Source organism: Hyaena hyaena, unplaced genomic scaffold (assembly GCF_003009895.1).
Source record: "Hyaena hyaena isolate Hyena2069 unplaced genomic scaffold, ASM300989v1 scaffold_9, whole genome shotgun sequence".
In the NCBI taxonomy this organism is placed as follows: domain Eukaryota; kingdom Metazoa; phylum Chordata; class Mammalia; order Carnivora; family Hyaenidae; genus Hyaena; species Hyaena hyaena.
In genome coordinates, this window is record NW_024080641.1 from 5521980 (window position 1) to 5549288 (window position 27309).

Genomic DNA, 27309 nt, shown 5'->3' on the forward strand with positions numbered 1-27309 from the left:
CATACTAAATGAACACACATGGGAATCAAACTCAGGATTCCTTCTCCTCTATCAGCTGGTCATAAATGATCCCCCATGAAACCATATACACACATGGGTTGAGGGAGAGGTGCTAATGCAACCACAGTGAATGAAATGGAGTATGTGTTACAGACTCATGTAGCTTGCTTGTGCACTCTGGTCCTGATCACACTTGACTCCAGGTGTACCACTTTCATCTAAAATGGGCTGTTATGACCTAGCGGGTCTGGGAGAACCCACTCACAATGGACAGTTACAGCCACCATTGGAGCTATAGCTTATAGGAGATGCATACTTACTTAGTATTTATTTAAAAAATGGGAAGAAATAGGGGCGCTTTGACCTAAACGTTCATTTTTAACTCTGATTTTAAAAGATTTTTTTTTTGTGGGCCTCTAAAAGTATTGTGTGGGCCCTAGGCATTTCGCCACGGTGCCTCATGGACGAGTCGGCCCTGCTAGGATGCGTCCTGGACACAAGTCAGACGCGACGTTAATGGAAACAACTTATTGGGCACGAGGAATTTCGAGGTGGAGACGTAAGCGTGAGGAAGAACAGGGTTTAATAAATTTTATACTACCTTAAAATCTGAAAAACCAACCACTTTCGCACCCAAAGGAACAAAGTCTGAAACAAAACACAAACAGAAACACAACCACACACACACACACACACACACACACACACACACACACACACAGTTACAGACGCACAGTGGGTTCCGCAGTGTCACAGAATGAAAACCCAAACACATCTACACACACATTGTTTCTTTAAAACAATTACATACTTAATGCCTCCTGTGGTCGCAGCTCTACTCCGGGCGTAGGTGCCACCTTTAAGGCGCGAGAGACGAAAAGTCCGGGCTCCCTCACAGAACTCGCATCAGGGTACTACGTACCCAGGAGCCCGCCACCTCCACTTCCCGCATGCAGGGTCGAGGGTCTGGAGTCCGCATGCTCTTGCTCGGCCTCCTACGGCCTGGACCCACATCCCACTCGCCTCCTCCACCCACGCAGGACCACCTGAGCTCCTCCACCTCGCGGGCCAGCTCAGGCCTGCGCCTGCGCACTCCGAGCACGGGCGGCCGGACCGTCACCTCCCTGCCTCCTGGGCTGTGCTTGCTGGACTGCATTCCCCAGAAGCCACCGGGCTCGCATCCCCCTCGACCCCCGGATTCTATTCTGGTGTCCAAGCAGCTGTGGTCCCTACGTGGTGAGTAGGACCTATCCGAAGATAAAAATCAGCGGAGGCTTCCACAGTCTCTGACCAGAGCGGGGCGGCAACCTGCGGAGGTGATGAGAGGCTTTCCGGAAGAGGACAAGCCGGGAGATGACAGGGCGTGTAGACCCAGGAGTCTCAGGCCTGTGTCTGCGCAAGCAATAGATTTGTGTGCCTTGGAAACCTGTGTGCATGCGTGTGTGTGACAGCGTGTCTCCGTGACGGCGCCTGCGTCTGCATGTTAGTGACAGATACTCGATTGTGCTTATTTAACTTCATGGCTTATGGGTGACCGACGGCTGTGTGGCCGTGCGGGTTGTCATTGGAATACACGGCTCTAGGCTCAGCGGATCCTCCGCCCTGTGTCCTCAAATCCACTTTGGGCTGGCAGCAGATAAAAGAGGGAAACCAGATGGGGCGCCTGGGTGGCTTAGTCGGTTAAGCGTCCGACTTTCGCTTGGGTCATGATCTCGCGGTTCGTGGGTTCGAGCCCCGCGTCGGGCTCTGTGCTGACTGCCAGCTCGGAGCCTGGAGCCTGTTTCGGAGTCTGTGTCTCCCTCTCTCTCTGACCCTCCCCTGCTCACGCTGTCTCTCTCTCTCCCCTAGAAATAAATAAAAATACAAATCAAAAAAAAAGAGGGAAGCCAGAATGGAAGAGTGGAAAATTACATCAAGGTGACACAGACTTGATCTTAGATTTTTTTTTTTTTTTTAAGCTGGATGCTGTCCCCAGGCAGGCTTCTGGGAAGACCTGATGAGGTCCCAGGAATAGGAGTAGGGTCCCCCCTGGAAGCTCCTGGAGGTCAGCTACATGTTTCCTAACCAAGGCATTTCCAGAACTCTGGCCCCAGGAACCTGCTGTGAATTACAGACAGATTACAGCCGAGATGTCAGTGACCCTGGCCTCTCTCATACTGGGAAAGTCAACACTGTTCCAGTATCCTTTCTACTCCCAATCTGCTTGTGTGGGGGGGACTGGTTGAGAGGGTGTGGTCCTACTGTGTTCTAAGTTAATGTGCTAGCCAACAAAATCCTGATGTCTCATGATTGCCTTCTCTTTTCCCAGTGCTGCCTGTTTCTTAAAAAAAAAAAAAAAAAGAAAAGAAAAAAGATACTGAAAGCAAAAAGAATTTTTGTTACACATCTAAAAGTTAAATTTCAGGTGAGTTTGTATTTCCTCACTATTCATAAAGTGCACTTTAATCGTAAAGATATGAGACCCTATCTTTTCCTTCTCCTGAAATGTCCTGCCTAATAGTGACATATCTGTGAATTGTGTGTGAGGTCATGCAGGTGGATCCTCCTTCTCAGGGCCAGCAAACCCTTCTCCCCATAATTTATTTAACCTGTTGCCTACTGTTAGCTATTATATTTCTAAGTTTTGATTACCAACTGAATTAGTCTATAATGAACGTCATTATGCATAGATCTTTATATCCTTTTAAGGTCATTCCCTAAGGATAAATTTCTAGTTTTAAAATTTGAGTCAAATACCAGATATTTACAATATATCCATATGCTTGTACTCTTTGAATACAATGACAAAAGGATATCGATACTATCCTCAAATTACTTGCGATGCAGTAAGGAAGTGAAATCAGAATAGAATAAGTAAGATAGAAGATGTGAGAGGCCACTAGAGAAATTCAGGTGATCTGCTTCAGGAGTTCATAGGAAGAGACATCATTCTGATTCTAGCAGCCTTGTCAGAATATGATTACATTATGGCAGCTCCCTTGTTTGACCATACCACACTTGTTTATTCATTCTCATGATGATGGATTGTTTTCCATATTGGACTGTTATGAATAAACCTTCTGTGAAAACTCTTGTACAAGTCTTGGTGTGGACATATGTTCTTGGTTTTCCTGGACATATACTTAGGGGTGGAAGTGATTGACTTAATTTACTCTTCACTGCAAAGTATAGGTACTTTTCAAACTGGCCATCGCTCGATATTGTTAATCATTTTAATTTTAGTCCATTCTGGTGGACTGATTCTGCGTTCTGTCTGATATATGCATAGTAGTATCTCATTGTGATTTTAATTTGCATTTTTCTGATAAGTGATGATGTAATATCTTTTCATATGATACTGTCCATTTTGATATACTCTTATTAAGTATCTATTAAAATCTTTTGTCCATTTTTAGTCTGTTTTTTTTGCCATTTTCCTATTGATTTGTAGGAATTATATATATATTGAATACAAGTCCTTTGTGTGCATATGTAAACATACATGTATGCTTGTGCGTGTGTGTGTGTACAGAGACAAACAGAAGCAGAGAAAGAAAGAATATCTTTCATTAGCCTAGAGCTTTTTACTCATTTTTTTTTTAATTTCTGAGAGAGAGAGAGACAGAGACAGAGACAGCATGAGCAGGGGAGGGTCAGAGAGAGAGGGAGATACAGAATCTGAAAGAGGCTCCAGGCTCTGAGCTAGCTGTCAGCACAGAGCCCGATGCAGGGCTCGAACCCATGAACCATGAGATCATGACCTGAGCTGAAGTCGGACGCTTACCCGACTGAGCCTCCCAGGCGCCCTGTGCTTTCTTAATAATATCTTATAATGAAGAGAAGTTCTTAATTTTAACCAATCTTTTTCTCTATGGTTATTGCATTTTTGTTCTGTTTAAAATATCTTTTCCTGGAGAAGAAGGGACAGCTCTCCCTTATGGTAGAATTCCAGGTGTTAAATGTAAAAGGAAAGAGGGAGATAAAAAATGGCTATTAGGCAGACACCACAGTAATAGTTGTTTGAGACACAATCAACCGTTGGATACTAAAATTAGTGGGTGAAAATTTGAGGAGAAAAGGGATTTGTATAGTGTCAAAGTACTTCCCACTACCCAAGATCCTTACTAACTATAAAGGGAAAGATAGTAACTTTACATTAGGGAAACCCAGCAGAAAGGAGTTCAATCAAGTGTTCGAGGTTAACCTCACCAGTAATAATGCAGTGACATCAGGAGCCCTTTCTTATGTTTCAAAGAGAAGGACAAAGCATCATTCTGGTACTGTCAACAAATGCAACCTCATTCCAATTATGAAAATATTAGCAAAACCAAGTGGGGGGGGCATTTGACAAAATGGTATTCCCCCAAGATGGAAAGGTCATGAAGATAGGTGTGGTAGACAGACTTTATGGTGACCACTCTATTCTTGCCTGCTGGTGTCTGTGCCATTGTATAATCCCCACTCCTGAAGTCCAAGCAGAACGTCTGACTTGCTTTCAACCAACAGAAAATAGCAAAGGTGAGGGGCTGTCACTCCTGTGATAAGGTTACTTTATAAGGTAAAAGTAATAGTATGTCACTGTGGTTTATATTAAGTCATGTAAGACTCCACTATAGCAGACTAGAGCTAGAGACTCTCCTTGTGGGCTTGATGTAATAAATGGCAATGCTGGAGAAGCCCATATTGCCAGAAACTGCAGGTGGCCTCTAGGACCTGAGGGTGTCCAGCATTTGACAGCCAGCAAAAAGTTGGGGCCCTCAGCCATATAGGTGTGAGGAGATGAATTCTGCAAACAATCTGAATGAACTCAGAAGTGGATTCTTCCCCATTTGAACCTCTGAATGAGAACACAGCCCAGCCAACACCTTGTTTGCAATTTATGAGATCAGCCTAAGGAGAGCATCCAGCTAAACTGTGTACAAACTCTGGGTCCAAAGAAATTGTGAGATGATAAGTATGTGTTGTTGTAAGCTAAATCTGTGGTAGTTTGTTGTGGCAGCAGTTGAAAACTATTACCGTAAGGAGACCGTGGAGATCGGAAGAGACTAAGGACAAATAGTACCTAAATGCAATGTGGGATCATGTATAGGATCCTGGAAAAGAAAAGGACATTAGTGTGACAAACTGGTGATATTTGAATAAGATGTGCCGTCTCCAGTATTGTTCCAATGTTAATTTCCTGATTTGATTACTGTCCTATGTAAGATGTTAACATTGGTGAGGGATAAAAAGAACTCTCTGTTCTACTCTTGGAACTTTTTGCTAGGTCTAAAATAAGTAAAAATAGAAATTAAACCAAAAAAGGGGAAATTTTTGCACATCCATCATCTCGAAGTTTCCTATTCTTCTTCCAGAAGGGTTATTGTTTCACTTTTCAAATTTAGGCATATGATCCATCTTGAATTTATATCTCTGTATGTAGTAGTATCAGGGTCAAAATCATTTTTTTGCACACAGATACTCAATTGCTCAGGCACCATTTGTTGAAAAAACTAACCTTTCTGCTTTAAATTGCAGTCAGACTTTTTTTGTGAAAAATGTGACTATATATGTGCAAGTCTTTGGCTGGACTCTGTTCTATTGGTCTTTTTGTCAATTCTGTGTATCACTGTTTTAATTATGTACAAAACTTTGTATCATGTCTTGATATCTAGTAATGTGGTTTTGACAACTTTGTTCTTCAGAATTGCTCTGACTATTCTAGGTTCTTTGCATTTCCATATAATTGCAGAACAAATTTGTTAATTTTCTTTAAAAAAAAATCCTTCTGATATTGTTGGAGTTGCACTGAATCATTAGATCAATCTAGAGAGAACTGAAAGTTAAAATTGAGTCTTCCAATTCTTGAACATAGAATATGTTTTCATTTGCTTAATTGTTAATTCTTACTGTTTTGTTCTTTTCAGTCTAAAAGTCTTATGCCTCTTTTGTTAGATTTATTCCTAAGTGTTGCAGTTTTTAGTTTTTTCATAAACTCTTGGGATCTTAAAATTTCATTTTCCAGTTTTTGCTTTAATATAATTGTTTTATACTTTGACCTTTTATTCAACAATCTTGCTAATGAATTCATTTATCCTAATAGTTTGTAGAACTGAATTTTTTTCCAATGTACAAAATCATGTTATCTGCAAATAAAGACCGTTTCACTTCTTTCTTTCCAATCTTCTTACCTTTCATGTCACTTTTTTTTCTTTATGGTATTGGGTAGGTATTATATTATAAAATTTAATGGAACTGGTAATAATGGACAACCTTACCTTGTTTCTGAACTCAGAAGGACAGTGATCCTTATTTCACCTCTCACATAGTGGTAGTTGTAGTTTTATTCTGTAGATCCCTTTTATAAATAATCCCAGATGGAAGCATGGATATACAAAAAGTTAGGATATACAAAAAGTGTGTCTGTGTGTGTGTGTGTGTGTGTGTGTGTGTGTGTGTGTATAAGAATAATATGACTAAACAAATAGACTGTTTTTAAAGCAACAAAAATAATAACACTTGTGGGGCTTGTACTATAGGAAGAAGAAATGACAATAATAGCATAAATTGAGTTAAATTATTAAAATGGTCTCACATTATTTGGTATCTTCTCCTCTCTCATGCTTATTCTCTCTCTCTTTCTCAAATTAAAAGAAGAAAAAAGAATGCTCTTTTCCCCACAACCTTTACTGTATGTGGTATATCATCAACCTCTGAAATTCAACAATTGAATACCTGTAAATGTTAGTACCTTATTACTTAAAAAGCATCTCTTTAATAAATCTTTTTTCATCTCTATTTTATTTATTTTAATAATTTATTTTTTAAATTTACATCCAAGTTAGCATACAGTGCAACAATGATTTCAGGAATAGATTCCTTAATGCCCCTCACCCATTTAGCCCAGCCCCCCTCCCACAACCCCTCCAGCAACCCTCTGTTTGTTTTCTATATTTAAGAGTCTCTTATATTTTGTCCCCCTCCTTGTTCTTATATTATTTTTGCTTCCCTTCCCTATGTTCATCTGTTTTGTATCTTAATGCCCTCATATGAGTAAAGTCATATGATATTTGTCTTTCTCCGACTAACTAATTTCACTTAGCATGGTGCCCTCCAGTTCCATCCATATAGTTCCAAATAGTAAATCTTCTGATAGGTGAAGTCTTAATTACCTATTCTTAGGTTTTACACAAGGGAACAAAAAATCTGAGTTTCAAAAGCAATAGTTGGGAAAAAAATTTGGCCTTATAATTATAGAAATGTAATTCAAAACATATCACTTCTACTTATTGTTTGTGACATAGGGAAATATCTTTAATTCTTTGAACTTCCATCTGATGAACTGAGATAATAACTACACTGCAAAATTAAATGTTAATGTGTATACACTACCTATCACATCAGGCTCCAAAAATCTGTGTGTTGCTGTGTGGTTTCAGTAAGCGTGAATTCACTCCTCTTGTGGGTACTGGGTGGGTTGGGAGCTATGGGCACAGGCAAGGACTTGTACGAGCAAAGGAGATCCTGATAGGGAAATCCAGGTTGGTTAACCCAGAGGATCTTAGGAGTCAAAGTTCTGGCTTAGGGGAAAGACTTCACGTGGGCAGGCAGTTTTACAGAGGTCAAGGTTTCCAGGTTGGTCTCTACTGTTTTCTGTCTTTGGTGCAAAAGGTTTTATGTCCAGGTCCATCCCAAGGGCATGAAGGATAAAGGTTGTTGAAGTGTGTGTTGTATGACTTGGTCTTTGCCTGGATGGGGGAGGATCTACTCAATATCACTGGACAACCCAGTTGGGTTGGTAAGAATGAAAAATAAGGCAGTGTAGGTGTCTAGATCAAACTCTGGTGCAGGAGTGCCTCTGTTCTGTATCCACTGTTGTGTGGCTTGTATCTGTAGGTATGGAGAAGAGCTTGGGTTTGTCTGGACTTCTCATATCCCCTGATACGTGTTTATGTGTTTGGGAGGGTGGAGCATGGACAAGAACAATGGGAAGCATAAATAAGGAAGAAAGAAGAAAGGTTCTCTTACCTGAAATAATTTTTGGAGTTCTGAGATACACAAGGTCTCAAGGCCTCTTTTTCCTCTCCCAGCTCTGGCTTCTCTGAACTCAGCTTCCCTAACAGAGGAAACCTGAGGAAGGCAGGTGGTTTGAAAACCATGGCCCAGGTAAGTGTCTCTCTCCCTCATGAAATACTATGATTTTTAGCTCATATAAAATTCTCATCCTTTATCCCCAAGCCCCCTATCTAGGAAACTTGTATCTCTGACCTTATTGCCTGCTTTCTCCCCTTACAGAGAAGGGTGATGTCCTCCTCCTAAATAGTTCCCCCCTTTTTTTAGAACTAATTTTCAGTTATTCATCAAATCATTCATTCATCTTCTTTTTTTTAATGTTTTTAAAAAATTTATTTCTGAAAGAGAGAGAGAGAAACACAGCATGAGCAGGGGAGGGTCAGAGAGGGAGGGAGACACAGAATATGAAACAGGCTCCAGGCTCTGAGCTAGCTCTCAGCACAGAGCCTGCCACAGGGCCTGAACCCACAAACCGCGAGATCATGACCTGAGCCGAAGCCGGACACTTAACCGACTGAGCCACCCAGGCGCCCCCATTCATTCATCTTTTATGTGTTCAGTCTTCTCTAAAGAGCAGTGTTAAAGCAGTGAAAGAGTGAAGTACTTGGAAGGAAATATTTGATCTTCCCTGATCAGGTTTGTGGTTTCATGAGATAGAAATGATGGTCCTATTCGACCACAGGGAAAACTTCCTCCTAGTTTTCCAGGAAGGTAAGGAATTGGGTTATGAATGGTCTCAGGCTCAGGTGGGAGATGAGACCGCAGCTTTGAAAAGCTTCTAGGTTTGGGTAGAAATGGCATTGGTGCCCTCTAAAGAGAGAGAGAGAGACAGACGGACATCAGGGGCCTGGCTAAGGAATCACTGAGAATTGAATAAGGTAGTAAGGTCCATTTTGTATTGGAAGAGAAATTGCTGGTCTTGAGCCAGTCAGTGTGTTCTAACTCAGGAACAGGAATTCAGTAAGGGATTGTAGAAAGGAAGATCATCTAGAACTACATGTCATAGATAATACCTAAATATAATAGCATAATACTTTACATTTAATATTATTTTAATATTAATAACACCTTAATACTTTAAAAAAAATTATATCTGACTCTTCAAGAGGGACTAAATGAAAACATTAACTTGTGAAAATAAAGGGATGCTTATGACACATAACCTGACATATATTGTGCCTTGAGAAAATTACTTAATTTTATACAAACCGTTTCCTAAGATAGAAACTTTATCAGCTTTCTGAAATATAACTGGCACATAATTAAGTATATTTTGTCTTTTTAGAGCAGCTTTATTGAAATATAATTGGCAGTGAATGTTCATTTTTGAAGTGTGGAATTTAATGAGTTTTGACTGTGTATATACCTGTGAAACTCCTACCACAATCAAGATAATGATAAAATTTTTCTCATGTCCCTTTATATTTGCCCCTTCTTACCTGCCCCCAACCTTGTCCTTTATGCCCAGACAACTGTTGTCTTGCTTTCTGTCACTATAGGTTAGTTTGCATTTTCTAGAATTTTATCTAAATGGAATCATATATCATGTGCTCTTTCACGATCTTATTTCATTCTGCATATTTACAGATTCATCCATATTGTTGCATATCTTAGTAGTACATTCCATTTAATCGCTGATTAGTATTCTCTTCTTGGGATATATCAGAATTTTCTATTCATTCTTCGGTTGATGGATATTTGAGTTTTCTTATATTTTTAAAGAAATTTTATGTATTCCAACAGATTCTTCAAGACTGAGTTGGCACTCTACTTCAGAAGCTAAATTATTTATCCCCCATCTAACCATGTCATGATCTTGTAACTCAGCTTGTTTTTCTATATTGCCCCCTTACTGCAATTCAGTCATTCCATCTTGAACATTTTTTTTTAACAGTTTATTGTCAAGTTGGTTTTCATATAACACTGAGTGCTCATCCCCACAAGTGCCCTTCTCCATGCCCACCCCCGCCCCTCCCCTCCCACCCATCAGTCCTCAGTTTGTTCTCAGCATTCAAGAGTCTCTCATGGTTTGCCTCCTTCCCTATGCTGAGCGAAATAAGTCAGGCAGAGAAGGACAGCTACTATATGTTTGCACGTATAGGAGGATTAGGAGGAACTCAACGGAGGACCATGGGGGAGAAGGGGGAAAGTAGTGGGGGAACTTATTTCTTTACTGTTACAAATGATATGTGGGTTTGTCATTTCAGGCGCCATTGACATTCAGTGATGTTGCCATAGACTTTTCTCAGGAGGAGTGGGAATGCCTAAATTCTGATCAGAGGGATTTGTACAGAGATGTGATGTTGGAGAATTATACTAACTTGGTCTCACTGGGTAAGGACATCTGTCTGAAGTGATGTAGAATCTGCTATCTGGAATAGCTGCTTTCTCCACTGTATACTTTATGCTCTAGACCAAGAAACCAGATAAATATCTCCATATTCATATTTTCCAAGGCCTCATTTGACCTTTGTTTCGATAGAAATGGGAATCTCTGTTCAGCACCTGAACATTTACCTTCCTACTTGCTTCTGCCTCATCCTACACTTCCTTCTTTTTCTAAATCAATAAAGATTTGAATTCTGGTACTTTTTCCTGCATAAACAATGGCAAAGGAAACAAATTTCATATTATGTGTATGTTTAGAATATCTACAAATGGTCCATTTTAATTGCTGGTCCACCTACATGGAGAACAGGTAACATAGGGTCCCAGTTTTCGCTTTGCTACAAAAGAACCTTGGTAATTTTTACAGTGTAGAATGAATCAAGAGGATTATCTTTTTAGTATTATTTTTATATTTGTAGCAGTAAAAATGTTGGTCTACGGTGATTTTTTAGATTCTACTGAGAAGTGAAAGTCTTAGCTCAGTTTTCGGAAAACGCCTGTCCATTCTCTCTCCTGGGATGCCAGTTATAGCGATGTTAGATCTTTTGAGTATATCTCACAGTATATGCCAGTTATATGCCAGTATATCTCACAGTATATGCCAGTTATAGCGATGTTAGATCTTTTGAGTATATCTCACAGTATATGATATGATACTGATATATCACACAATATATGATATAAATATCATATATTTATCTTCTTTTCTATTATTTTCTGTTGATGTGTATTTAACTCATTTATCCCATATTCTGCTATGATGAGTCTGCTCTTAAAGAAAGATTTTTCTTATCAGATGTGGTCTTTTTCAGTTCTAGAAAATCAGTTTGGTGGTCTGTTATGACATCTAATTATCTGTTGAAATTCTTCATTTTATTTACTTTCTTTTCATTACTGTTTTCTCATCTGTTTTCTTAAATATTTTAATCAAAGTTATTTTGGAATTCCTGTAGGCCTTTATTTTTTGTATCATCTTTGGGTATGCTTCTCCTTTTTTTCCCCCTTATTACTCATAGTCTGGTAAATTCTTTTCAAATTACTAGCAATTTTGATTGTATGCTGGACATTGTGTACAAAAGAACTGAACAGTTTCCAGATGATGGTATCTTCCAACAGAGTATTTACATTTTTCTCTATTAATTGATAGGATGGAAGACTGATCACTGTAATACAATCAGGGAATGAGCTGGGTCAGTGCTGGTTTTCAGTTTGTGTAATTGTCAGCTACCTCTTTTTTATCACTTTGCCTTTACTGCTAGCTGCACTCAGAATCAGTGAGTTTCTACAGGGGAAACATGTTGGATCCTCAGGACCAATTCACCACTTCTTCATGGCTCTTACTGCTTATCTGTTTTGATTTTAAGCTGCTTCTCTCAATGGATCTTTTAAAAAAATTTTTTAATGTTTATTTATTCGAGAGAGGGAGTGAGCAGGGGAGGAGCAGAGAGAGAATCCCAAGTGCAGAGCCTGATGCAGGGCTCTATCTCACGGCCGTGAGATCACGACCTGAGCCAAAATTAAGAGTCAGACGCTTAACCGACTGAGTCACCCAGGTGCCCTTCTGAATGGATCTTCTGATTCCAGAAGAAATGTTGAGAATTAATAAGTGAATCATCCACTTGATATGGCAGGAAAAGAAGAGCATAACAGACTTAAAGAAAGTAGGAGAAAGGAAATAAGAAGAGAAAGCAGAAATTAATGAAATGAAAACCAAACACAAAAGAGCAAGTCAAATAAATGTGGTTATCTCCAAGAACTAATAAAAGTGGTGCAACTCTCTCACCATGAATCAAGAAAAAAAATCTATGTAAGGAAAAAAGACACCTCATTACAAACCTTGAAGCCTTGAAATACAGTATTTTGAAAGCATCATGCCAAAAAACTGAAAAATCAAATGAAATAAATTATTAGAAAATATAAATCTACAAAAATTTTCACTCAAGAAAAAACCCCAGAAAGTCTCAAAAGCACTAAAGAGAACTGAATCAGTCATCAAGAGTCTCCCCAAAAATTAGAAGATTCAGTCCTAGATGGTCTGTCATTAAGTATAGGTGCAACAGTTTGAACATGTAAGAATATAGGGAAAATTTTCCCCATAAGTGCTTTTTGTATGTTGAGTCTAACAAAGAATAAACTATAGAGAGAGGAGCAAACCATAAAATAGGCTCTTAATGATAGAAAACAAACTGAGGGTTGAGGGAGGGAAGGAGGTGGGGGATGGGCTAAATGGGTGATGGATATTGAGGGCACTAGTTGTGATAAGCACTGGGTGTTGTATGTGTGTGATGCATCACTTCCTATTCCTGAAACTAATACTGCACTGTATGTTGACTAGCTAGAATTCAAATAAAAACTTGAAACAAAATAAAAGTTAAAAGATGAGTAGAAAAGTAACCATCTTTTTAAAATATGGGATATACTTATAATAGGTTTTTCAGTATCCTTAACTACTAATTATATTATCTGTATCATTCCTTGGTCTGTGTCTTTTATTCATTTTCCTCCTAGTAAGGGTCATATTTTCCTGCTCTTTGCATGCCTGATGATTTTTTTTAGATGCCAGACATTGTGCAGTTTATTCTGTTGGGACGCTGGATTTCTAATATTCTTTAACATATTTTTGGACTTCGTTCTGAGATGCAGTTATAAAATTTGGAATCTGTTGATTCTTTCATGGTTTGCTTTTAAACTTTGTTGGGGAGGGTCCAGAACAGCTTTTAATCTAGGACTAATTTGGCACCACTACCGAGGCCATATCCTTCTATGGACTCTGTCTGATGCCTCATGTGTTATGGGCTCATTCCACTGTGGTTGGTGGAAACAGGAACTATCCCGGCCTTTCTGACTTCCAGGAAATGTTCTGCCTACTCCTATCTGGTGGTATGTTCTTTGTTATTCATTTCCTCACACAGATGTCCAGACTCATATTCATCCAGCTTCAAGGAGATTCATCTACAAATCTCTAGAGATATCTCTCCCTCCTCTCTAGTACTTGACTTACAAATTCTGCACTTCTTTCTTTCCCTTTATTCTCTACTCTGTCTTCTCAGCTCAGGGATACAGTTGCACTGTTTTAGTTTCCCATCCTTGTGCTTTGTTCTGGAAATTCTCTTTAGGCAGTCAGTTATGGTACTTGTGGGGCACACTTCATTTGTTTCCCTTCTCTCAGGAGATTTCTGTTCCGTGCTATTTTCCAATATTTGGAAGATAGTTTTGTATATTTGGTTGTTTTTCTAGTTACTTAAGGCAGGAGAGTAATTTGATCCCGCTTAATGTTACATGACCAAAATCACAAATTACTTACTCTATCTTTGAAAGCTTCTTTGCACTTTAATACAAGAGGTTTTAGACTCACCTTATATCTTCCCTGCCCTGGGCCAGGAATTAGCCATTTCTGCAAGGCACTGTCATTCACGTTAGTAGGAAATAGCTTACAGAGACTGAATGAAACCTGGCCACCAAGGAAGCTAATTGAAATCACCTTTTTGTGGGCATAAATACACATTTTTTAAATTATTTCTTCTGTGGAAATTGGTTTGTTTAGATATTCCATCTATTCTGGGGTCTATTTCTGTTATTGTCTTACTTTTTATTTTGAAATAATTTTCGAATCACAGAAGAGTTATAAATGTGGTACAAAGAGTTCCAGGATAGTATTCCCACAGTGATGATAACATCTTACATACCATGGTACATTGCAAAAACTATCAAATTAATATTTTACAATTACTATAAACTAAATATTTTATTTAGATTTCACCGGTTTTTGCAGTAATGTCTTTATACAATTTTTTTAATGTTTTTTTTTATTTATTTCTAGGAGAGAGAGAGAGAGACAGCGTGAGCAGGGGAGGGTCAGAGAGAGAGGGAGTCACAGACTGAAACAGGCTCCAGGCTCTGAGCTGGCAGTCAGCACAGAGCCCGACGCAGGGCTCGAACCCACGAACCGCGAGATCATGACCTAAGCGAAAGTCGGACGCTTAACCGACTAAGCCACCCAGGCGCCCCTTTATACAATTTTTTAAAATATTTGTTTATTTTTGAGAGAGAGACAGAGTGTGAGTGGGGGAGGGGCAGAGAGGGAGACAGAGAATCTGAAGCAGGCTCCAGGCTCTGAGCTGTCAGCACAGAGCCCAATGCGGGGCTTGAAAGCACGAACCATGAGATCATGACCTGAGTTCAGCCAGCTGTGCCATCCAGGCGCCCCACACTAATGTCTTTGTTTCTGTTTCAGGATCCAGTCCAGCATACCACATTTTTTAGTGATCATGTGTCCTTAGTTTCCTCCAAATGTGACAGTTTCTCGGTTTTTCCTTCCTTTCTTGACTTGATACTTCTGAAGATACTGTTTGGTCAGGTATTTAGTAAAGTGCCTCCAAATTTGGGATTGTTTTCTTATGATCAAACTAAGATTATGGATTTGAGGGAAGAATACCAGAGAAGTACCCTTCTCATTATATAACAGGAGTTATATCAGTATCACCCACAATATCAATATGATTTACCAGTGGGTGTTAACCTTAAAAACCTGTACAAAGTGCTGAAGTCAGTTTTCTTCACTGAAAAGTTATTTTTTCCTTTTCATATTCTATTTATTAGGTCAGTAAATTTAACTGGAGTCAGTTTTTATAAATAATATTTCCAGAAGAAATCATCATTTCATGTACATCTCAAATTTATTTGCATAGTTGTCTTGTAAGAATTTCTTAAACATTCTCCATTTCTTTATTGATGATTGTCTGCCTGTGTCATTGTGTTTAGACTGTCCTCCTATCTTTTGTTTCTTGAACAGGCAGGCTAGTGGTTTGTTTGTATGTGTTAATTGTACAATTTTACTTAAATTTTGTTTTTATTGATTTTCCTCTTATGCTTTCCTTCAGTATACTTTCTCATCTTTTCCTAATTTTTTTCTTTTCCTAATTTTGGATTTAATATTTAACTCATTCATTTTAATTCTTGAATTTTTCATTAGATGTATACCTTTTGGTCCATAAGTTTGCAGCAATACAGTTGAAGGCCATAGATTCTGATGTGTAGTATTTTTATTAACATTGTTTTCAACAAGTTCTGTGGTTTAAGTTTGTATGTTATCATTCTCTAACAATAGTTGTTGATTTTTATTTATCCAGAGAAAGAGTTTTGGCTTTTCGAGATTGTTACTCATTTTTTCATTGATGGTTTGCTTTATTTCAGAGAATATGGTTTGCTTTATTTCAACTTTTTGAACATATTTTACTTCATTCATAGAAGAATCCCACTTGTCTTCAACTCATGCATGACCCATTTAGCAAGTGAGGGTCCTTCAGGCTGCTCCACCATCCAGACAGCAAAGTTTTAGCCTATATTCAACATATCCTTTGTGGCAGAATCCCAGGCATTTGGTTTCCCAGGGTCTGTTCCCATAGTATTTAGTTGCTTTATTTTTTCCCAACATCCTCAAGTTTAATTTCTTAGACATTCATAAGCCTTTTAAAGTAATATTAACTATTCCTTAGTTGTGATAAATTTAAAAATGCTATAAATTTATTTATGCAAAATAAAATGGAGGTGTCCAATGCACAGAATGAAGAAGCAGAAAGGAGAATAGTGATTTAGAAGACACAATTATAGAAAAAGAGGAAGCTGAGAAAGAGAGAGATAAACTGATACAGGAATACAAAAAGAGAGTTCAAGAGCTCAGCGATACAATCAAACAGAATAATATCCATATCAGAGGAATTCCAGAAGAGGAAGAGAGAGGGAAAGGCACTGAAGGAGTCCTTGAACAAATTATGGCAGAGAACTTCCCCAATCTGAGGAAGGAAACAGACACTGAAATCCAAGAGGCACAGAGAACTCCCCTCGGATGTACCTTGAATGAATCTTCTGCATTACATATCATAGTGAAACTGGCAAAATATAAGGACAAAGAGAGAATTCTGAACGCAGCTAGGAAGAAAAGGGCCTTAACATTAAAGGCAGACTTATCAGAGTGGTTACAGACCTATCTACTGAAACTTGGCAGGCCAGAAAGGAATGGCAGGAAATCTTCAATGTGATGAACAGAAAAAAATATGCAGCCAAGAATCCTCTATCCAGCAATCCTGTCATTCAGGATAGAAGGAGATAAAAAATCTTTCCAAATAAACAAAAATTGAAAGAATTCGTCACCACTAAACCAGCCCTACAAGAAATCCTGAGGGAGACTCTATGAGGGAAATGTTGCAAGGAACACAAGATACCAGAGACACCACCACAAGTATGAATCCCACAAAGGACACGATGACTCTAAACCCACATTTTTCAATAATAACACTGAATATAAATGGACTAAATGCCCAATCAAAAGACATAGGGTAGCAGAATGGATAAAAAACCCAAAATCCATCTATTTGCTGTCTACAAGAAACTCATTTTACACTGGAGGACACCTTCAGATTGGAAGTAAGGGGATGGAGAAATATCTATCATGCTACTGGAAGTCAAAAGAAATCTGGAGTAGCTATACTTATATCAGACAAACTAGACTTTAAAGTAAAGACAGTAACAAGGGATGAAGAAGGGCATTACATAATAATTACAGGGTCTATCCATCAGGAAGAGCTAACAATTATAAATGTCTACGCATCAAGTATGGGAGCACCTAAATATATAAAACAATTTTTAATCACAAACAGAAACAATCTTATGGATAAGAATGTGCTAATAGCAGGGGACTTTTTTTTTTTTATGTTTTATTTATTTCTAGGAGAGAGAGAGAGAGATGGCGTGAACAGGGGAGGGTCAGAGAGAGGGAGTCACAGACTGAAACAGGCTCCAGGCTCTGAGCTGGCAGTCAGCACAGAGCCTGATGCGGGGCTCGAACCCGCGAACCGCGAGATCATGACCTAAGCGAAAGTCGGACGCTTAACAGACTAAGCCACCCAGGCGCCCCTAATAGCAGGGGACTTTAATACTCCACTTACAGCAATGGACAGATCAACCAGACAGAAAATCACTAAAGAAACAGTGGACTTGAATGACACATTGGACCAACTGGACTTGACAGATATATTTAGAACTCTACATCCTGAGGCCATCGAACTCACTTTCTTCTCAAGTGCGCATGGCACATTCTCCAAGACAGATCACGTACTGGGACATAAAGCAGCCCTCAATAAATATAAAAGAATTGAAATCATACCATGCACACTTTCAGATCACAATGCTATGAAACTTGAAGTTAATCACAGGAAGAAGTCTGGGAAACCTCCAAAAACATGGAGGTTAAAGAACACCCAACTAAAGAATGAATGGGCCAATCAGGCAATTAGAGAAGAAATTAAAAAATACATGGAAATAAATGAAAATGAAAATACAATAACCCAAACTCTATGGGATGCGGCAAAGGCAGTCTTAAGAGGAAAGTACATTGCACTCCAGGCCTATTTCAAGAAATTAGAAAAAGCGCAAGTACAAAATCTAACAGCGCACCTAAAGGAACTAGAGGGAGAGCAACAAGAGCATCCCAAACCCAGTAGAAGAAGAGAAATAATAAAAATCAGGGCAGAAATAAACAATATAGAAACCAGAGAAACAGTTGAACAGATCAATGAAACCAAGAGTTGGTTTTTTGAAAAAATGAACAAAATTGACAAACCTCTAGCCAGGCTTCTCAAAAAGAAAAGAGAGAGCACCCAAATAGACAAAATTATGAATAAAAATGGACTTATTACATCCAACCCCTCAGAAATATAAGCAATTATCAGGGAATACTATGGAAAAATTATATGCCAACAAATTGGACAACTTAGAAGAAATGGACAAACCACACTTACTACCAAAAATTCACATGGGAAGAGAAAGAAAATCTGAACGGACCCATACCTAGTGAAGAAACTGAATCAGTTATCAAAAATCTCCCAACAGGGGCGCCTGGGTGGCTTAGTCGGTTAAGCGTCCGACTTTCGCTTAGGTCATGATCTCGAGGTTTGTGGGCTCGAGGCCTGCGTCGGGCTCTGTGCTGACTGCCAGCTCAGAGCCTAGAGCCTGATTCAGAGTCTGTGTCTTCCTCTCTCTCTGACCCTCCCCTGCTCACGCTGTCTCTCTCTCTCCTAGAAATAAATAAAATTTTTTTAAAAAAATCTCCCAACAAATAAGAGCCTTGGAGATGGCTTCTCTGAGGAATTCTACCAGACATTTAAAACAGAGTTAATACCCATTCTTCTCAAGCTATTCCAAAAAATAGAAATCGAAGGAAAACTTCCAGACTCATTTTATGAAGCCAGAATCACTATGATTCCCAAGCCAGACAGAGAACCAACAAAAAAAGAAAACTACAGGCCAATATCCTTGATGAATACAGATGCAAAAATCCTCAACAAGATACTTGCAAATCGAATTTAACAGCGCATAAAAAGAATTATCTACCAAGATCAAGTGGGATTCATTCCTGGGTTACAGGGGCTGGTTCAATATTCGCAAATCAATCAATGTGATACATCACATCAACAAAAGAAAAGATAAAAACCATAGGATCCTGTCAATAGATGCAGAAAAAGCATTAGACAAAATACAGCATCCCTTCTTAATAAAGACCCTGGAAAAGTCAGGATAGAAGGAACTTACTTAAATATCATAAAAGCCATCTATGAGAAGCCATCAGCTAACATCATCCTCAACAGGGAAAAACTGAGCGCTTTCCCCCTGAGATCAGGAACACGACAGGGATGTCCCTCTCACCACTGTTGTTTAACATAGTGCTGGAAGTCCTAGCATCAGCAATCAGACAACAAAAGGAAATAAAAGGCATCAGAATTGGCAAAGAAGAAGTCAAACTTTCACTTTTCGCAGACGACATGATACTCTTCATAGCAAATCTGACAGACTCCACCAGAAGTCTACTAGAACTGATCCATGAATTCAGCAAAGTTGCAGGATACAAAATCAACATACAGAAATCGGTTGCATTTTCATACACCAACAATGAAGCAACAGAAAGAGAAATCATGAAACTGATCCCATTCACAATTGCACCAAAAACCATAAAATACCTAGGAATAAACCTAACCAAAGATATAAGAGATCTGTATGATGAAAACTACAGAAAACTTATGAAGGAAATTGAAGAAGACACAAAGAAATGTAAAAACATTCTATGCTCATGGATTGGAAGAATAAATATAGTTAAAATGTCATTATTACCCAAAGCAATCTACATATTCAGTGCAATCCCAATCAAAATTGCACCAGCATTCTTCTCAAAACTAGAACAAACTATCCTAAAATTTGTATGGAACCACAAAAGACCTCGAATAGCCAAAGTAATATTGAAGAAGAAAACCAAAACGGGAGGTATCACTATCCCAGACTTTAGCCTCTACTACAAAGCTGTCATCATCAAGACAGTATGGTATTGGCACAAAAACAGACCCATAGACCAATGGAATAGAATACTCAGAATTGGACCCAAAAATGTACAGCCAACTAATCTTTGACAAAGCAGCAAAAAGTAGCCAATGAAAAAAAGACAGCCTCTTTAACAGATGATGCTGGGAGAACTGGACAGCAACATGCAGAAGAATGAAACTAGATCACTGTCTCACACCATGCACAAAAATAAACTCAAAATGGATAAAGGACCTGAACGTGAGACAGGAAACTATCAACACCCTAGAGGAGAAAGCAGGAAACAACCTCCTTGACCTCCACCGCAGCAACTTCTTACTTGACACATCCCCAAAAGCAAGGGAATCAAGAGCAAAAATAAACTGTTGGGACCTCATCAAGATTAAAAGCTTCTGCACAGCCAAGGAAACAACCCAGAAAATTAATAGGCAACCAACGGAATGGGAAAAGATAGTTGCAAATGACATATCAGATAAAGGGTTAATATCCAGAATCTATAAGGAACTCACCAAACTACACGCCCGAAAAACAAACAACCCAGTGAAGAAATGGGCAGAAGACATGAACAGACACTTCTCCAAAGAGGACATCCAGATGGCCAACAGACACATGAAACGATGCTCAGCATCCCTCCTCATCAGGGAAATACAAATCAAAACCACACTGAGATACCACCTCATGCCGGTCAGAGTGGCTAAAATGAACAAATCAGGAGACTGTAGATGATGGCGAGGATGTGTAGAAATGAGCACCCTCCTACATTGTTGGTGGGAATGTAAACTGGTGCTGCCCATATGGAAAACAGTGTGGAGGTTCCTCAAAAAATGAACAATAGAACTCCCCTGTGATCCAGCAATAGCACTGTTAGGAATTTACCCAAGGGACAAAGGAGTGCTGATGCCTAGGGGCACATGCACCCCAATGTTCATAGCAGCACTCTCAACAATAGCCAAATCATGGAAAGAGCCTAAGTGTCCATCAACGGACGAATGGATCAAGAAGATGTGGTTTATCTATATGATGGAATACTCCATGGCAATGAGAAAGAATGAAATCTGGCCATGTGTAGCAACATGGATGGAACTTGAGGGTGTTAAGCTGAGTGAAATAAGTCAGGCAGAGAAGGACAGATACCATATGTTTGCACGTATAGGAGGATTAGTTGGAACTTAATGGAGGACCATGGGGGAGAAGGGGAAAAATAGTTGGGGAGAGGGAGGGAGGCAAAGCATGAGAAACTCTCGAGAACAAACCGAGGGCTGATGGGGGTGGGGGAGGGGAAGAGGAGTGATGGGCATGGAGGAGGGCACTTGTGGGGATGAGCACTGGGTGTTATATGGAAACCAACTTGACAATAAACTATTAAAATATATATATGTAATTTTTAAAAATACTAAAAAAATAAAAAATAAAATAATATTAACTATTCCAACATACATTGTTGTGAAATTCAAGGACAATTTGCCTTGATCATAAAGGAATGGTAGGGAGAATTTGGGAAAGTCATTAGAGAAACAAAACACAGTAAGCGTCAGTAGGATGGATGAATAATATTAAAACTCTACACCATCTAATTATCTTGATTGAGATAGAGCAGAAAAACCATCCTGACTAGGCACAGGAAGAATGGAACAATATATATCATGTATATCAACTTGAGGGGATAAGCAATTGGAGAATGATCAGGTATCACCTCTTTCCATTTCTGTTTTTGACTAAGCTAGTTTGGATGTGCATTTTTCTCACCTGTAAGATAAAGGATAGCATATTTTACTGTAATAAGGCATGAGAGATTAGGATCAAGGAGAGATGGTTGATAACTGTTGCATAATTTTCAGAAACTAAATGGTTATATTCAGAAACTAAATGGTTATTTTGCTTGGCTGCCTTCCCCAGTGACCTTGACTTTCATCCTTGTTTACCTTTACTTTCATACAAGTTACTTTTTAAGATTCAGTATTTTATCCCACAATACTTGTACAATACTTGTCCTACAAGGACTTGTTTTGCCATAGTAGTTGCAACAAGTTTAGAGTATTAGACTAAGAAACTAAGTAGTAAAACAAATTAAGAAAATAAATATGTAATAGAGAAAAGTATTCTGAAGACAAAAAGTTAGGTGTTGGAATATAGGATAAAGGATATGAATTTAGAGTTAGCAGAGACAGCCTTCCTGAAGAAGTGATTTCTAACCTGCATCACCTAAAGATAGTAATTTAAAGGAGCTAGGTAAGAGGATTTCTGAAAGGTGGAGCACCTGTGTCAAGCCCCAGGGAATGGGAAGGTTATGGAATGTTTTAGTGGCTGAAGAGATGCATTGGGATAGTATATACGGAATAAAGATGCCAAGGGCTTGAAATGAATTTGTGTGACTAAGACAGATCTTTTTTATGATTGTGGATTTAGGTTTTATTCTAAGATAAAGACAAACCACTGAAAAAATAACATAGAGCCTCTGACAGTGTTAGAAATGTAGATAACCAGAACCTACTCGTATAGATTCTGATTCAGTCTCAGTGGATACGAAGTTCCCTCTGTAACTTTGAGCCACACTAAATATGAGAAATACTGAATTCTCTTTGCCTATGCACAAACTTTACAATTCTCATGTGAACTTTCATGATTTCCTTAGGCCTTCTTGCCTCTTAAAAATTTAATGACACTATTTTAGGGCTTTATAACTCTTTTACTTCCGGTGAATATACTTCTCAATTTATCCCCATTTTTACTCTAGAAGGACCCTCCTCACCCCCAGTAGAGGAAAATAGCTTTTGTTTTCTCATTTTCTTTCAGACTTTGATTTTACAACTGAGACCAACAAGTTATCTTCAGAAAAAAGCAGTTATGAAGTAAATTCATACCATCGGGACACAATGAAAAGAAGTAAAGCCTTCAACCTTATGAGGTTTATTTTCAGAAATGACCCACAGTGCAGAATTGAATTTGAGAGAGAACAGGGACCCAACATAGGAGGTTTTAGTCAAATGACATTTATAAAACATATATCTCTTCCTCTACATCAGAGGATTCACACTAGAGAGAAATCCTATGAATGTAAGGAATGTAGGAGGGGCTTCAGAAAATATTCACACTTTACTGAACATTTGAGAGACCATAATGGTGTGAGACCCTATGAATGTAAGGAATGTGGAAAGGCCTTTATAGTCCTCCAGCATTTTATTAGACATAAGAAAATGCACACTGATTTGAAACCCTATGGATGTAACGGATGTGAGAAGGCCTTTAGGTTTTATTCACAGCTTATTCAACATCAGGTAATTCATACTGGTATAAAACCTTATGAATGTAAGCAATGTGGGAAGTCTTTTAGACGTTATTCTCACCTTACTGAACATCAGAAAGTTCATATTGGTTTGAAACCCTATGAATGTACTGAATGTGGGGAAACTTTTAGATTATACCGACATATGTGCCTACATCAGAAAATTCATCACGGTGTGAAACCCTATATATGCAAGGAATGTGGGAAGGCTTTCAGTCATCGCTCGAGTCTTTATCAACATAAGAAAATTCATTCTGGTGAGAAACCATATAAATGTAAACAGTGTGGAAAGGCCTTTGTTCGCAGCTATCTGCTTATTGAACATCAGAGAAGTCATACTGGTGAGAAGCCTCATGAATGTAAAGAATGTGGAAAGGCCTTTAGTAGGGGCTCAAGCCTTCTCAAACATAAGAGAATTCATAGTAGTGAGAAACTGTATGATTGTAAGGAATGCGGGAAGGCCTTCTGTAGAGGCTCTCAACTTACACAACATCAAAGAATTCATACTGGTGAGAAGCCACATGAATGCCAAGAATGTGGGAAGACATTTAAGCTTCATTCTTATCTTATTCAACATCAGATAATTCATACTGATTTGAAACCCTATGAATGTAAACAATGTGGGAAAGCCTTCAGTCGTGTTGGAGACCTTAAAACACATCAGTCAATTCATGCAGGGGAGAAACCCCATGAATGTAAGGAATGTGGAAAAACCTTTAGACTTAATTCTCAACTGATTTATCATCAGACAGTTCATACTGGTTTGAAACCATATGTATGTAAAGAATGTAAGAAGGCCTTCCGTTCTATCTCAGGTCTTTCTCAACATAAGAGAATTCATACTGGTGAAAAACCCTATGAGTGTAAAGAATGTGGTAAGTCCTTTAATCGTAGTGACCGACTGACTCAACATCAGAGAATTCATACTGGTGTGAAACCACACAAACGTAAGGACTGTGGAAAGGCCTTTACTCGTTGCTATCAACTTACCCAACATCAAAGATTTCATAGTGGTGAGAAGCTCTTGATATAATGAGAGTTGGGAAGCATTTAGTCATGGCACACCCTTTACCATCACCAGTATTCCACCACCTAATGATGTTATGGTAAAGATTAAATTATTTAACGTAAAAATATAGATGCTTAGAGAGGCATCTGGCACATAGTATTTGGTTACTAAATATTGTGGCTTTTAAATGATAATCACTAGTATTACTATATATAAATTCATGTGGAAGGAAGACTCTATAAGCATTTTTTTTAAATATTTTTATTTATTTCTAGGAGAGAGAGAGAGAGAGAGACAGCGTGAGCAGGGGAGGGTCACAGAGAGAGAGGGAGTCACAGACTGAAACAGGCTCCAGGCTCTGAGCTGGCAGTCAGCACAGAGCCCGACGCGGGGCCAGAACCCACGAACCGCGAGATCATGACCTAAGCGAAAGTCGGACGCTTAACCGACTAAGCCACCCAGGTGCCCTATAAGCATATTTCTTAAATGTATCAGCACACATCCATATTTTCTTCAGATAATTCATTCTGGACAAAATCCCATAGAATATATTAAACAAGACCCTTTTTTATTCAAAGCTCAACCCCTTGAAGATTAATAATAAGAAGAAACCCTGCACCTTTATTAAATATTGAGAATTTAGTTGTTGAAAAATTGGAAAGTAGTTTGCAGAAACTTTCTTAACATAAATTCTGTAATATAAGTAACGTACAATCCACATTCCCTACAATTTAAATAAATTAAAAGCTAACAATTTGATAGCCAAAGACATATGTTGACTTGGAAAAGTTTTCCTCAAGTTTTTGAAAGTTGTCAAACTTACATAAAAGGTACAAGAGGGTTACAATGCTTTTTAAAAATTTCCCTCCACCTAGATTCACTATCTAATATTTCTCTTTCATATGTACGAACATGTATATATACAGATGCACATATACCATATACCATTCTTATTACATATTGAATATGTTTTACATATATCATTTTGCTGTTTTTCAATGAATGTTTTAGATATCCCTTCACCTCTAAAATGTCAACATACAATTCTTAGATTTAAGGATAATCTTCTAGATGACCATCAACCCACCGTTACCTAAAAAGACACTAACAATTACCCTGTATTGTTTTACAATATTCAGCCCATTTATAAATTTCTCTGTTTAAAGAACAACTTCTAAAAGTGCTGGCTTTTTTAAAAAGTCAAAAACCAAACTAAGCTCATATATGTTATATGACTGTGGCTTATTGAGTCTAATAAGAATTGGTCAAGAATTTACTCTCCACCTTCCTTACATTTTTTGAAGACTCAGAAGTAACCTATATAATTGTAATTCCATATTTGTCTTCCTTTTTCTCAAGGTGGGCTTAACTTTTCCTCTATCCTTTATATTTGTTCTGAACTGAAGCTTATATCTAGAGGCTTAAGTTTCAGATTAAACATTTTTCACAAGACTACTTCATAGATAAAGTGTACTTAATATTATAAAATAGCAGTTGGCATACCAGTGAAACTATGTTTGATCTCTTGATTCATGTATTGATTGCCAGTTCTCTCCATTGTATTGGTATATTTTTTCTTTGCAATTAGTAATCCATGGAAAGTCACAATGGCATTCCATTTGAAAGTTAAATTATTTAAAAAAAAATTAAGGCCCCCCCAAACTCCTCATATTTTATATTTATTCATATGTTTGCCTTTCCCCATCCTCTTCATTACTCCCAGCTACCAATTCCCAATGGTCTGAATTTCCATCCAGTATCATTTTCCTTCACCTTGAAAAACTTAATTTAGCACTTCTTGGAGAGCACATGTGCTGGTGATGAATTTTCCGTTTCTTTTCCTGAATTCCTTATTTCTTGAGGGAGTATTTTTCTTGCTATAGATTTCTGGGTTTTGCTGTGTATTTTAAAAAAGATATTGTAACACTGACTTCTGGCCTCCATAGATTATGATGAAAAGTCATTTGAATTCTTTTTCCTCTGTGTCATTTCTCTTTGCATGTTTTCAAGATTTTCTCATTAACTCTGATTTTCATCTGTTTGACTATGCTGGTCAACAGGTATGGTTTTATGTGAATCCTGTTTGGAGTTCTCTGAGCCTCTGAAATCTGTACACTTATGCCTTTCTGCAAATTCCGGAAACTTTTATCCATATTCAGATATTTTTTCTGCCCTTGCTTCTCCTTTTGGGATTCCAGGTACTCATGTTAAATCTTTTGATATTGTCCCACAGGTCACTGGTTCTATTATCATCAAATTATGTTTTTCATATTGGATAATTTCTATTACTATATCTTCAAATTCACTGATTCTTTTTCCTGTCATCTCAGTTATGCTGTTAAGCTTATCTATCAAGTCTAAAATTTCAGACATTGCACTTTTTAGTTCTATAATCTTCATTTAGTGTTTTTTAAAACTTAAAAAAATTTTCTTAATGTTTTATTTCTGAAAGAGAGAGAGAGAGAGAGAGAGACAGCGTGAGCAGGGGAGGGTCAGAGAGAGGGGGAGACACAGAATCTGAAACAAGCTCCAGGCTCTGAGCTGTCAGCACAGAGCCTGACATGGGCTTGAACCCACGAACCACGAGATCATGACCTGAGCCGAAGTCAACGCTTAACCGACTGAGCCACCCAGGCACCCCCATTTAGTGTTTTAATAGCTTCTATTTCCTTACTAAGATTTCCTGTTTCTTAACTGCATATTTTGACAGTGCTTTTGATTCCAATGAAAATCTTTCATATACTGATTCATGATAGGAAAATGAGTAAAATTACTATTAAATTATGAAAAGCATCACTTTCAAGAACTATTCCTACACTTTTAGCTAGGTCACAAAAACAGGTTTTTCTTTCCTTTGAATTTCAGATTTTGTTTGTTCAAATGCAGCATCATACTTGTCAAATCACAGCGTCAAATCACACTATCATTTTGGGGATCTTGGTTATGAAATATTTGCCAAGTATTTTTCAAATTTTTTAAAAATGTTTATTTTTGAGAGAGAAAGACAAAGAGCACAAGTGAGGAAGGGGCAGACACACACACACACACACACACACACACACACACACAGTCCAAAGGGGCAGGCAGGCACACACACACACACACACACACACAGTCCAAAGCAGGTCCAAAGGGGCGCGCGCGCGCACACACACACACACACACACACACACACACACTCTCTCTCTCTCTCTCTCTCTCTCTCTCTCTCTCTCTCTCTCTCTCTCTCTCC

At 38.4% G+C, this 27309-nt stretch overlaps 1 protein-coding gene across 2 annotated transcripts; it reads left to right on the top strand.

Moving 5' to 3' along the window:
* Positions 1–1167: 1167 nt before the first annotated feature.
* On the top strand, positions 1168–24313 carry ZNF404 (zinc finger protein 404). Of its 2 annotated transcripts, XM_039246178.1 has the most exons (5): positions 1168–1236; positions 2309–2404; positions 8049–8124; positions 10239–10365; positions 22579–24313. In XM_039246178.1, exons 3-5 carry the CDS (start codon positions 8116–8118, stop codon positions 24099–24101), a joined length of 1659 nt encoding a protein of 552 aa, XP_039102109.1. In that variant the 5' UTR covers positions 1168–1236; positions 2309–2404; positions 8049–8115; the 3' UTR covers positions 24102–24313. The 2 variants fall into 2 exon arrangements, with proteins under 2 accessions (XP_039102109.1, XP_039102101.1); XM_039246170.1 differs by lacking the exon at positions 10239–10365.
* The last annotated feature ends 2996 nt before the right edge of the window (positions 24314–27309 follow it).